We start from the raw sequence: 14,350 nt of genomic DNA, 5'->3' as shown, positions 1-14,350 counted from the left end.
GAGATTCAGTACATCACACCGTCAAGGATTCCCAGCCATGTTCAGCAAATGGAATGTAACTTAACATATCTGAAACATTCCAGGTTGGAAAAATGTTGATACATGAGGTCTTTGTTTTGCTTAAATCATCCTGAAAAAAAATGGCGAAAACTGGTCTGAAACAGTAATATTAAATGTTATCCCAGATAAAAAAGACAATTTTTGAAAAAGATGATTTACTCATACCCAGTGCATTTTACCATATTTTTCCATATCCAAGAATTATTCTAAATGCTAGTTCTTTAAATCTAGCTGCTATAACAATCATGCAACATCAATATGGTGTTTTTTTTTTGCCATTGCCTGTTTTCTAGAACTGAGTGAGGATGATGGCCCAAGATTATCCAGCTGGCTTTGCGCCTAAAGCAGAACTTGAACTCAGAGTGCCCTGATTTCTAGCTTGATGCCTTAATCACAATACCAGTCTGGCTCTCAATATTAATACTGTAGCTTAATTTTTTTGTTTTTCTTTCCAATTGGGGAGATGGATAGAAACTCTCCAGATTTTCTTATATTCCTGAAGAAATACAAGACACTCTCTGACACTTAAAACTATTAATTATTAAAGGTCTTATACATCATATTTCTATCAGCAGATGGCCAAATTGTTTACGAACAGGAATGATATTGGAAGAGAAAACCCCAAATTTCCAACAAAGGTTTGATAAAAACTCAATAAAAGCCTAAACATACCTAGCTTGCTAAACAGTAACCCCAAGGGTATTAAGGAATAAGGCAAAAAGGCAAGCAGGGCACATTTGCAAATATTATGGCTAAATATGGATGCTAAAAAAGGAAGTTTATTGGAAAAATCATGGTACGAAGCATGTAGCATTAATTAACCTATGTAACTTTGTTGAGTATTGTATTATGCCTATGTGCAATGCTGAAATGTTAAAAATACAGGACTTACTTTAAAGGAACATGAAAAAATATCTTATGACCCTGTGATGTGAGCATGCTGTAATTTATGGTAAATGCTGGTTAAACCTCACCAGAAGACATTGGGGTGGGGCGGGGTAGGGGTTACATAGGCTTTGAGAGAGATGATCCTGTGTCATTTTCTTCAGCAGAATAAAGATTATTTACAATTTCCACCTTAAGTGTATTCAGGGTACACTGAGCAATGGACCCAGTGCAGGATTGGACAACAATGTTAAAAACCGGCTTCCGGTTTGCTGCTGGCCGCCGCCAGACGTTCCCTTGGGATCGTCAGCTTCCTTTGCCTGTCAGAGCCGCCTTCACAGCGGAACGGCGGCTCGAAAAAACTCCGTTTCCATGAGGAAACGGAGATAGAGCCGGCAGGGGTGGGTAGAACTCTCCGCAGAGTCCCAAAAGTTTTTTTTTTACTTTTGGGACGGAGCGGATGAGATGCCCCATATCCCCAGCCGCTGCTCCGGGCTTTGGGAGACCTCTGCTAATGCAGAGCCAGGCGTGAAGAGCAAGCCTGCGAATTTAACAGATTACTCAAAGAAAATGTGAGCTGGACCTGTACTATTGAATCGCAAGTATTTTACTTATTTTTTAAAAAAAATATTTAGGAGAAAAGAGGAAAGGAAAGGGGGAGAAAAAAAGCCTTTTAAAATGGCGTCTGCCGCGGCTGGAGAAGAAGCTGAAAGGAAAAGTCCTTCCGTTTTCTATTAACACAATGTAGCGGAATAAACACCACTGGCTACATTTGTAGATAAAACTTCGCTCCTTGTCGAGTCTATTGATTGGAAAGAAGTCTTTTTTCTTGTTCTTTTTTTTTTTTTTAACAAAGCTTGCCTGGGCGGAAATATGGCACTGAAACTTATAAAGTCAAACAAACAAGTAGTGGGGGGGGGGATTCCCCCACTAATAACTTAAAAGAACAAGTTCTAACTCTTCAATCTCAGAAACCTGATTTCAATATAATAGAATTTCTTTTAGAGGAGATTGTAAGAAGGGATGAGATTGTGAATCAGCATCTTGAAAAATTTAAGCAGGAAATTAAAGAATTGGTGAAATCTAAGTTTGATTTTTTGGAGCAAAATTTTTTAAAAGTGGCTAATGGTTTGTCAGAATTTATGATACAGTTGGCTACAAATACTAATTTACTAGAGTCTAAAATGGAAGAAATTCAAGATAAATTGGACGATAGAATTCAAAAAATTGAAAATGATTTGATAAACATTCAGGACAATAGCTCAGAAGAAAAACCTAAAATGGAGGCTGATCAAAAGTCTGGTAATGTAGAAAATCTGCAACAGAGGATTGAAAGAGAGGTTTTAATGGTACAATATAATTTCACAGAATATGCGATAAGACTCAGAGGTTTGCAGGAAAATAACAGAGATGATTTAAGGAAAATATCTTCTGAATTTCTGGCTGGGATTTTAAAGTTTCAACCCGAGGAAGTGTCTTGTAGGATTGACAGAGTTTACAGAATAAATTCCTGGATTGCCAAGCAAAGGCAATTGCCTAGAGATGTAGTGATTTATTTTACAGATAAAGAAATTAGGAATAATATTATGCAAAATGCCTTCAATTCTAATTTGCAACTGCATGGAAGAAAGATTTGGATTTATAAAGAACTCCCGCCTAAGATATTAATGGAAAGGAAGAATTTTGCTTTTCTGGTGAGTGAGTTAAAAAAGAGAAATATCCCATTTAGGTGGGACGCTCCAGTTGGTATCATATTGAGATATCAAGGAGAAAGATACCAGCTAAATACTGTTGAAAGAGCGGAAGAATTTTACCAAAACAGATTGAAAATGAACTTAACGTCTTCAGGTATAATACAGGATAAGCAGAAGGAGTTGGAAATAAAGGGAAAATATCGAGCTACAGAGACTGTACCAGATAAACCGCCTTTGGATTTTTTGGATACCCCAGCTGGATTACTTACAAATCTGAGAGAAGTGGCATCTGACTTTAATGTGATGACCTATCAAGTCAAGGATAAGTATGGAAACCAATTAGGTGATATACAAGGGGCAAAAAAGAAAGATGAGACACCAAAACAAAACCAACCCGGACCACCCCAACGATGCCCTTGAAGTGATGTCCCGGTGCCTGGAGGCCGTACGGATCTGGATGGGGAGAAACAGGCTCAGACTCAACCCATCCAAGACCGAGTGGCTGTGGTTTCCGACATCCCGATATAGTCAGCTGGTGCCATCGCTGACTATTGGGGGCGAAGTATTGGCCCCCACGGAGAGGGCTCGCAACTTGGGTGTCCTCCTGGATTCACGGCTGTCTTTAGAAGAGCACTTGACGGCCGTGACCGGGAGGATTTTTCATCAGGTTCGCCTGATTCGCCAGTTGCGTCCCTTTCTGGATCGGGACTCGTTACGCACGGTCACTCATGCCCTCGTCACCTCCCGTCTGGACTATTGTAACGCTCTCTACATGGGGCTCCCCTTGAGGAGCACTCGGAGGCTCCAACTGGCGCAGAGTGCGGCCGCGCGGGTGGTGATGGGAGCGACGTGGCGCTCCCATGTAACGCCTCTCCTGCGCGAGCTGCACTGGCTCCCGGTGGTCTTCCGAGTGCGCTTCAAGGTTTTGGTCATCACCTTTAGAGCGCTCCATGGCTCAGGACCTGGTTATCTACGGGACCGCCTGCTACCACCAATAGCCTCCCACCGACCAGTACGCTCCCATAGAGAGGGGCTCCTCCGGGTGCCGTCGGCCAAACAATGTCGACTGGCGGCCCCCAGGGGGAGAGCCTTCTCTGTGGGGGCACCTACTATCTGGAACGAGCTCCCCCCCGAGATACGGAGGATTCCGGATCTGCGTACCTTCCGTCGCACGCTGAAGACGTTCCTATTCCAGCAAGCCGGCCTGACCCAAACTTCTCCTCTTTTAAATGGGAATTTTAAATTTGGTTTTAAATTATTGGGGTTTTAAATATGGTTCAGCCAAATTTATCTAACTTGTTTTATTTCTATTTTAAATTTTGTATTGATATGTTTTATTTCATGGCTGTTCACCGCCCTGAGTCCTTCGGGAGTAGGGCGGTATACAAATCTAATAAACAAACAAACAACAAGATCAATCTACAGAGCAGAATCAAAACCGACTAGTTGATATACAATCCGTAGAAAGGAAACCAGGATGGAAATCAAACCCGCAAAAAGAAAAGAAAAAAAAGAAATAGGTCGCATAAAAATAGAAATTTCTAAATCAAGCAACAGTGAAGCCAGTGACTTTAAAAATGAATGAGTATGTGAAAATATAGAGGAGGCGACGTATTGGTCAATATTATCCTGAGGATGGTGACAGGCCTCTGCACTGCCGTAATTTTAGGATGTGAAAAGAGCCTTAAACTGATGGATTTTAATTATCTACTTTGGAACTCCTTTTTGTGCTGATAACTATATTATAATTATCTTGAACTATAAGGCAAAAGAGTCATACTGGGGCATGCAGAAGATCTGGTTGTTACCCACTACGATGATGGGAATCAATAATCCTGATGAAAGCCACAATTATTACTACATGGAATATAACTATAATGTCACTCGGGTGGTTGTTTTTACTTTTATACATATAAGAGGATATTTATTACTGATGGGGGTAGATATGATTGAAGATTTTGAATATACTGTTGCATCAGCAAGCTATGTTACCCTATTATGGATGATGGTTTTAATAATCCAGTGGAAAGAAGATATCATATGGATTATAAATTTAAAGTTATTGTCTTTTCTTTTTTACTTAGATATAATGGAATATATATACATATATTTTTAAGTAGAGTGGGCAATGAATTAAAGATATTAAGAATTGTTGTGTATGATAATTTTGCAGGACAGTGGGTGAATAAGCTAGTCTGCAGACTGATTAGTTTAAGAAAAGGGATTTTTAAGTGATATGTTTTAGGGGAGTGGAGGAAATGGATAGAGTGGAATAAATGTTAAATTAGGTTTTACGGGGAGGGCCGTTTTGAAATGCTATAGTAATATATATAGATCAAATGTTAAAGTAGGATTTATTGTATAGTTTTAAAGTGGAAGGTGGTTTTGAATTGTTGTAATAATATATAGATATAAGCTTGGGAGAGGAGAAAAAGGGTAGATTATTGCCAAATTGGGAGTTATAATATTATTTTGCTAAATTAGAAGTTATTATACAATGTTATAGTATAATGTCTTTTTTTTTTTTTTCCTTTCTTGAAATGTATGGATAAAGGGGAATGTTATAATATTAATAAAATTTTGTATTTGAAAACTTTTTCAATAAAAAAAAAAACAATGTTAAAAACCAATGCCTATTTTTCCAATAGTGGTGAGGTGGTGGTAGCAGCTTTATGTTTTTCCAATATTGATGAAGAATTTGGTAGAATTTGCCTTTATGTTAATCTGATCATATCATGTCATTAATAATATTATGATCCTCCTGACTTATCCAACAGGATTTAAGAATATAGAATAACAGGGCTGGAAGGGACCTTGGAAGTCTTCTACTTCAACCTCCTACTTGAGCAGTATATCATTCTGGACCAATGGTTGTCCAATGTTTTCCACTGGAAAACTTCCAGTGATAGAGCACTTTCTGGAGGCAAGCCATTCCACTGATTAATTTCAGGTGCTTTGGTATAATAGGTCGACCCTCTCTTCTCTGTGACAGCACCTTAAGTATTGGAAGAACTTTCGTTGAAAAACTATTTTTTGAAAGAACTGGAGCATTTCTTTTTGAATACTAAAAAGTGTTACATGCTATTTACACATGTGTATGAGAGTTCCATCATGTTTTAAGCAAACTGAATTTCAGAAGTCGAAGATTCGGGCAACTATGTGTATAGTAAGCTTTAAGCATCAATACAAAACAACAGAGTTAGAAGGGACCTTGGAGGTCTTCTAAATCCAACCTCCTGCTCAAGCAGGAATACCATTTCAGACAAATGGCTGTCCAATCTCTTCTTAAGAACATCCAGTGTTGGAGCACCCACAACTTCTGGAGGAAAGTCATACTATTGATTGTTCTAACTGTCAGGAAATTTCTCCTTAGTTCTAGGTTGCTTCTCTCCTTGATTAGTTTCCATCCATTAATTATGGATGGAAATTAATGGATTGATCCATTCCATCCATTATCACATGAAACACTCAAAAGCATACATTATTTGAACATCACTGTCCAGCCGTTGTTTCACAGGTTTTGAGAAGACAAGACAGTCATTCTTAGCCTGAGTCCTCAAGCCAAAACTGCATGAAGATATCAGACTAGGGAAAGCTTTAAAATTACCATTTAAACTCCGAATGCATCTGATATCAAGGCTTCTCAAATGTGCATCATCCCTAAGGTCCAGGCTATCTGAAATGCTTGGCAGGGGTAGTCTTGCAAAGACGAGATCAATCTAAAGTGTAAGACATGAAAATGGTATCTTAGCAGTAACTCTAACAATGTGCTACCAAGTAGCAAGTGTTCTGATTTGATCTATGTATCCAGCTCAGAAAGTAGAAGAAACATCTCACAAAACTCCATACACACAGCCTGTGTAATATTGTACTGCATCACTCTTGTAATTCATATGCACCTCTTCTGGAACTGTTAAAAAAAGGCTGCTTAATGTCAGCCCCCGTGGCAAACTGCTTGCATGTTCATTACACTTAGTACAGTCAGTCTTCAGTTTTGCAGGACTTACTTCTATATTTCCCATACCCTCAAGATTTATCAGCTGAGCCCAAGGCTCTGTAAATTAATAAATTTCTTCTCTATTTCCTATTTGCATTAGTAAGGTACAACCTAGTGTTTAAAAGTTTGCTTCTCAGTCTGCTAACATATGACATAACATATGATCTTGTATATATCTTATGTTACATTTTTTCTATCCTGCTTTATGGAGTAGAGAGTTGGTCTCTGACAGAAAACCACTTGAAGAAACTAGAAGCATTTGAAATGTGGATTTACAGACAACTGTTACGTATAAGTTGGGTTAACAAAATCACAAATGAGGAGGTGATAAGCCACCTGGGAAAGCAAAGAGAAATAATCAAAGCCATTAAAAAGCGCAAGTTAGAATATTTTGGACATGTGATGTGACACCCAGAAAAATACGGCATTGTTCACTTAATCCTCCAGGGAAAGATTGAAGGCAAACAAGGTCCAGGCTGAAGAAGAACATAATGGCTTCAAAACCTAAGGGACTGGTTTGGACAAAACTCAGCAGCACTTTTTCATACGGCTGTTGACAAAAATAGGATTGCCAACATGATCGCCAACATCCAATAACGGATATGGCACAAGAAGAATATATCTTCCCTTAATTTACATATATGTCAGGGTATCAAGTATCTTTTAATAAATGGAGATCACTTTACTTTTTTATGTTGACACAGAAATGCCTTATTTCCAATTTCCAAGGGGTGCTGTTTTTCATTTGCTTGCACCTTTGTAATTGTATTAGTATTGTTTATTTTCCAATGTTTTTCTTTTTGATTACTGACCAGGAAAGATAAATGTTAGCTGAATTTTTTTTTATGCTAGCAATCATGTTGCTGTGAAGACCAATGGAAACCTAGTCCAAATTTGGTCCCAGTGGAATCTGGCAAAATTCTGTTACCTCAGTGCTTAAGCTAAGTGCCAAACCATTTCTGATCTAAGCTTAGATCTCTTCATTCACACTTGGAGAGAATCTATATAGCTATATGTCCACTTATCCAAAGATCACTTTAAGAACAAGTTCTCTTCTTGAAAAGGACAACCAGTATCATCAAATTCAAATTTCCAGCAGAAGCTGTCTACAGTACATAAAAGGATAAAAACTATATTTACCTCAATACCATCAAATTCAAACTTGATTACTGGTACATATGCATCTTCTACTGCCTGTAGGAAAGATTGAAAAACATTTACTTGAAATAGTTTTGAATTATTTCACTGCTTCCAGAATACAGATATGCAACACAATCATGGATGTAACTTTTCCTAAAGAAAAACAGAAGGCTCACAAGTCTTAGCCTCCACAAAGACATAACCTTTGAATACCTCAATAAAAAGCAGAATCTATCATATACTTTTAAAACAACAAGTTTGTTTTTATTAAAACAAAATTTAAGTTGTTCCAGCATCCCATGTGTCAGGGTTCAGATGATAAAAGATTATAATAATCCTAGGTTCTATATCCCAGGTAAGAAAGTGCCTTCTAACCAGGGTGGATAAAAATCAATTATTTTTTTTAAAAAATAAAAAAAATCAGATTTTTTTGATTTAAATCAGATTTTTTTGATTTTTATCGAATTTATTTTAATAAAAAACTTTTGGGGTAAAAATCTATTGTAAGATAGTTTTCTAATTAAGATACATAAATAATTTAGTTTATTCAGCATGAAATGGAGCTTAGTTATGTAGCATGAGGCTGTATATTCTGCAACACTGGGACTATCGGTGAGTCAACAGTGGGTCAAAGGAGTAGCAGAGATGACAGTTGCTCTTTAAAATTATGATTTAAATTGAGTTGATTTAAATCAAGTCTTTTTACTAGTGATTTAAATCATGATTTAAATTGTGATTTAAATCAACTCAATTTAAATCAAATCCACCCTGCTTCTAACAATTAACAGAATAAGAGTTGGAAGGGACCTTGGAGGTCTTCTAGTCCAATCCCCTGCTCAAACAGGAAACCCGATACCATTGCAGACATATGGTCGTTCAATCTCTTCTTAAAAACCTCCAATGTTGGAGCACCCAAACTTCTGGAGGCAAGTAGTTTCACTGATGAATTGTTCTAACTGTCAGGAAATTTCTCTTTAGTTTTAGGTTGTTTCTCTCAATTAGTTTCCATCCATTGCTTCTTGTCCTGCCTTCAGGGGGCTTGGAGAATAGGTTGTCCCCCTTCTTCTTTGTGGCAGCCCCTTAGATTCTGGAAAACTGTTATGTCACCCCTAGTTCTTCTTATTAATTAACTACCCATATTATTAACTACTCTTGAACGTCCCAGTATCCCTGGATCTTCAAAAAAAACCACAAACAAACCATGACAAATTTATCTTCAGAAAAACTTAACTGGCAAATACAGGCAGACTTTCTATAAAATTACTTAGCTATAGCAATATTTTTGCTTTCTCTTATTCATACATCAATGCTTTGGTATTTGGGTACGTCCCAAAACTAAGGAAGCAAGAGACGATGAGAAATAAAGCTTTCATATTGTGGCAAATCTCCTGGGTTCACGCCATAATTCAAAGTTGTAATTATTGATGCAATAGAAAGAAAATGAATAAATAGGAAATAAGCATGCTAATGACTTATTTTAAAGTGAGTGTCTGTCTTTGCTGCCTTCATTTTTGGAAGAGTACTTCTTACATGTCCCTCTAAGACCCAGAACAGCTCCCTGTTTGTCTTATTCCATCTATCGTAAATGGCTTGTCCTAAGAAGGTGGGGAAACATTTAGAGCGGTGTCGAGAAACATTAATTTGGAGCATAAACCTGAATGAATCTAAACTCCAACTGATACAAAATAAAATATGTTTACACATTTTTGTATCCCTTCAATACAGCCTTTCTCAACCTCTCAAGGCTTGTCAATAAACAGCTTTCACACAGTGCTGCCCAACCATCAAGTGAATGACATGCACTCCTGAGATGGTTAAAGAAAGACAAAGTGACTTACTCTCAGATTTCTGATGCCATCTTGGAGCTTTAACTTTTCAAAAAATGACTGGAAGAAGTCTGATCTTTCTATGTGTCTAGGGGCTACACAGAGCGCGTCTATGTCAGCACCTACCGAAAAACAGCCATGGCAATTAGTTGATGAAACGAACATGTTCTCAGTTCAAGACTGTTTATAACAGCCTTTCACAATCTAATAGTCTATCCATGTTAGTTGCAAATTATGTATATAATTGTAGTCCAATGTATCTGGTAGATCTTACCTTTGGTGTGAACTCCAAGCCGATAGGAACCAAATGTGAATATTTTGCCACCAGCTCTGGATGAGATTGAAGATGGCAAGTTCTACAATAAAGTAGGAAATAGTTTTACTTTGAATGTATACAGTACAATTATATTTAACATATGCACACATAGTCTTCAATTGTTAAAAAATCTTCAATTTTTTAACAATTAACATTCTAAATAAAACTATTTGCTCTTCCCAGAAGTTTCTCATGCAACTAGTTTTTAAAAAATTTTTTACTCTTTTTTCTTCTTTTTCCCACTTATAGCCTATCTACTCAACTGTAAGCCATTTTATCAGCTGCTAGGAACCATTCCGAGAGCGTTTACAGAAATTATATAACAGACTGTCATGTTCTGGCATTATGCTGAGCTATAATGTACTGCGGTTGTCCAGTTTTATCATGTTTTGTAATTTCAGCCACTGAAATCTTCAAACCATAATTTATGATTTCAGGCATTCTGTGTGCCAAGTCAATAGTAGCTTATCCACCAATCTTTGAGCAAACACTCGGCTAAGCAAAAAGCTCAAGAAAGGTGACCTCTTGTTTTCAGCCTTTGCCTGCCTCCATCTTGGAAAGGAAATTTTGCAAAGAGAGCTTTTGTTAGAGTTTGACTCTATCAATGATTTAACAACAATGATAAGTCATGAGCTTTCCAAAGCAATCAAGTATCATTTGCTGCAAAGTCTTGTGGCTTCAAAGATTATCCCAATTGCCTCCAAAATAGGGCTGGCAGGAAGGAAGGGAAAGTGGGAGATGAAGAGCTCCATGGAGGGAACAGTTAGTTTTCTGATATATGGCAGGGCACCTGTAGCTTGACAGCAAACATCTATCAAAAAACAGCTAAATCTCTATTACTCTCAACAAAATTCTACAATAGCTTAAAACAAGGTAAATAGTCTGGAGGAGTCAAGCTTTGACAGGCCTCTTACCTTATTTTCAGTAACTTCTGCAATCCAGTATTTAACCAAGTTATTTAGTTTGTCAAGAACAGCTAACCTACAGCCAGGAATATAAATAAAACATTTAAAAAGCAGTGCTAAAAATTGGTGTCAAGGGGTTTATCCTGTTGTACTTTCACCAAGAGAAACTTCACTATTATGACTTCGGTAATTAGAAAATGTTCATTTAAGATCAGCAGTACTACATGTACTTCCTTTTACCTGCAATCCAGCTCTTCTTCCTCTTCAAATACACCAAAAGGCTTCAGGGCTTCAATAAGTTTCTGTGAATAGATATAATCTATTTCCCTTGGTGGTGCCAAACTAATGGGAGAAGTAATTCCGTAGTTCCTTTCCAGCTGGTTCTCCAAATAAGTTCTGCACAGAAAATTTACATAAATCAAGACTAAGGAGTTTATTTTTCTCCACCACAACCAACTCCTTTCTTCACATCCCCATTGCATATTAAGTAATTTATCTGATTTAAAGTCCAGAATTTGCAGAAAAAGAAGCTATTATAGGAAATAACCTCATATCCGAAGCAAAATTCTACATTTCAAGCAAAGGCACGTTTCTTTAATATTAAAAACTAAGGTTTCTACTAATATCAATTCAGTTTTCAAGATAGCTCACATCTTAAGGCGAAAAGGGTTTTTATAGGGAAAGCAGCATCACTTTGCTGTTAGCTAAAATTTTAGAAATGTATCTCTTTTTAACAGTTTTCCAAGTATTACAGACTTCAGTGCGTGGATACACATTTAAAGATCCAATCAGTCTATCTTGGCTTGATTATTGCAGTACATTTGTAAGTTCACTTTTGCATGCCTTTTACAGATATAAAACGATTTGCAAGGTTTGCATCATCTTCACTAACAAGGATCCTGCCTAAGTATTCATTTTTTCATTATATAATCAATATAAATTAAATTAATATATTTCAATTAGCTTTTAAAATATTTTGATATGTTTGATTCAGAGTCAAATAATTTAATGCAATTATATATAGAAAATACAACATCTAAGGATGACTGAAGTGCTAAATAGATAGTTGTTCCATTTGGCACATTACTGCATGAAACGGATCACTGTAAGTACAGGGATGTCTGAAGCAGGCCCTCACTCCCATAACCAACTTCTTTCTATTGCACTGTATAAGGCAAAACATAATTTTCATATATTCATATGTAACTTTCTCCTAATAGAGAGTCATGCTTATAGAGGGAACATTAGCATTACTTTCCAGCATCATTATCTACTGATCATCTCCATTTCAAAATTCTAGTTAGTTGCCTTTTATTTAAACACCCTAAACACTCTAAATTGATATTTGATTAGAACAAGAGTGGGCAACTTTTGAATGTATTGGGATCCATATGGTTCTTCACGAGCCAAGCGCCTACACTGAATGGAATTATGATGAAATATGGTAAGCAGAATTTTCTAAGGGTTCTTTGGGGGGAGTTCTTATAATATTTGAGACATTGGCTTTTAAAATTAAACAGCAAAAAAATTAAAATTAAAATTAAGCAGCAGCAATAAGCAGATTTCACACTCACTGAACTTTTTTCTTCCTTACTACAATCCTACAGTGTATCAACCAATTCATTTTCCAAACCAAGCATTTTCCAGAACAGAACTCACAATCCCTTCAGACCATCAGGAATTCCTTGTTTTCTTTTTAGCTACTTTAATTTCAGCAGCACAATTTCTTTCTTCCAATTGTTTGTCTGTTGTTTCTGTCAAACAGCACTCTGAAATTTTTGTTGTAGATCCCACTGATCAACCAATAGCCTACTCCATCTTTTAACCATTGTTAATCTCAAATAATCAGAGAGCAGAAATGCTTCCATATAGGGAAGACAAATTGTTTATCTAACTCAATACTATTGATTGTGGCAATAGGTTTCAGGCACACAAATCTGTTCCATTATCTGATCTCTAATCCCTTTTGTCTAATAATAGGGAACAGACCCAGTCTCTTCTAGGTGGAAAGCAAATGCTCTACAACCAAGTAATCTCAGTGGAACTGAACACAACAAAGATTTGGGCAGCAACAAGATATACCAGAAGGCACTTTCAAATGAAGTTCTACCTTTTCTTTCCAAAATTGACCAAAAATGGCCTTTGACCTATCTGGGTTATTATGGAAGGCAAAGTAATTATTGACTCAGGAACTCACCCCTGCCTGCATATACTTTTGAAAAGGAAGTCTATAATCTCTCTCCCTGCCAGTGTCAAGGTCTTTCCCTTGTTTATGAATAATTTCCTGGTTTAGCATTGTGTCTATATTAACCTTCCTGACATTCTACAGATGATCAATCCCACAGAATTCTCAGCAATGGCCAGAAATTCTATCAGATGGATTCCATACATCTGGAGGGTGCTCAGATTAAGGACGACTGTCCTACATATAGACACATTCTCTGATAGGCTTGGGTTCCTGAGAGGGGACTTAAGTCAGAATGCAACAAAAATGTTAATGACTGGGAGAAATAAGAGGAAAGCAAGATTGTAAGATCTTTCCTCCCTTGATATTGTCCACCTGATCACTATCAACTATCCAATTGTTAAATATATTTTAATCAAAATTATGGGACACTACATGGGGGTAAAGGCATCTATATTGTATGACAGAAGAGCTTAAAACCAGACCGTCTAGGATTAACTCATGAGGAGACCAACTAGAGTGGAAAACTGATTAAAAAACGAGAGAGTCAAAAGGATCTACAGGAGAGATCATAGGTTACAAAGGAACCACAGGGTTGAGCAATCTGAACCCAACAGGACTCATTTTCAAGTAAGCATCTGAGATTGCACAGTAAGCAGCAAGGTGGCAAAGGAGTGGATTATGCCCAACATAATTCTTGTTTCATCCTTCACCAGAGATGATTGTTCCACTCCCAAATCTATAGCACATTACTTAACTACAAAAGAGTAAAAAGGTTAACACATTCACAGACTTTGGCCATGCAGTGGTGTTAGGTCCTCTTGACATCTTATTTTTAGTTGCTAATTTAGCAGGTACAATACTCGTCCTAGAGCGGAACAGGGAGCTATCTCCTCAGCTGTCTTCTTCACCTTCTACTCTTAACACTGTTCTTCAGGAAATCTAATAATGCTTGACCAGGGTTACCTTGGTACCAGGGAAGCAAGCAAATGGCCTCGGAGGACAGTAATGAATTGAGAATAGGATGGATCACAATGTTCCATAGCAAATAGGGCCATGGTCTCTATCCAGAGTCCTTACTATGCATCCCAAATTAAACGTAGAAGGGGGAGAATGCATTCATCTGCCTTATATTAAGGACCTTTGAAAAAAAAATGGCCTTTCAAAAATGGCATAACTTGGCAGAAATGATTCAATCTAGCACTTTAGGGCAGGGGTCTCCAACCTGGGCAACTTTAAGACTTGTGGACTTCAACTCCCAGAGTTCCCAGTCTGGGAATTGAAGTCCACAAATCTTAAAGTTGCTCAGGTTGGAGACCCCTACTTTAAGGCCTACTACCTC

At 37.3% G+C, this 14,350-nt stretch overlaps 1 protein-coding gene across 1 annotated transcript in view; it reads right to left on the bottom strand.

Annotated features, from left to right (window-relative positions):
- The window catches only part of PAPOLG (poly(A) polymerase gamma), a 42,207-nt gene that overhangs the window by 26,876 nt on the left and 981 nt on the right, over positions 1-14,350 (bottom strand). The window contains exons 2-7 of the mRNA XM_034427317.3: positions 11,064-11,219; positions 10,833-10,899; positions 9,877-9,958; positions 9,615-9,724; positions 7,777-7,830; positions 6,247-6,358 (exon numbers count right to left, since the gene is read on the bottom strand). Of these exons, the coding sequence (XP_034283208.2) occupies positions 6,247-6,358; positions 7,777-7,830; positions 9,615-9,724; positions 9,877-9,958; positions 10,833-10,899; positions 11,064-11,219 (581 nt within the window). The remainder of the gene's footprint in view (positions 1-6,246; positions 6,359-7,776; positions 7,831-9,614; positions 9,725-9,876; positions 9,959-10,832; positions 10,900-11,063; positions 11,220-14,350) is intronic.

This window comes from Pantherophis guttatus, chromosome 1 (genome assembly GCF_059756535.1).
Source record: "Pantherophis guttatus breed Tessera chromosome 1, ASM5975653v1, whole genome shotgun sequence".
NCBI lineage: Eukaryota > Metazoa > Chordata > Lepidosauria > Squamata > Colubridae > Pantherophis > Pantherophis guttatus.
The sequence above is the reverse complement of the archived record's forward strand: the minus strand, read 5'-3'. Positions and strand labels throughout refer to the sequence as shown.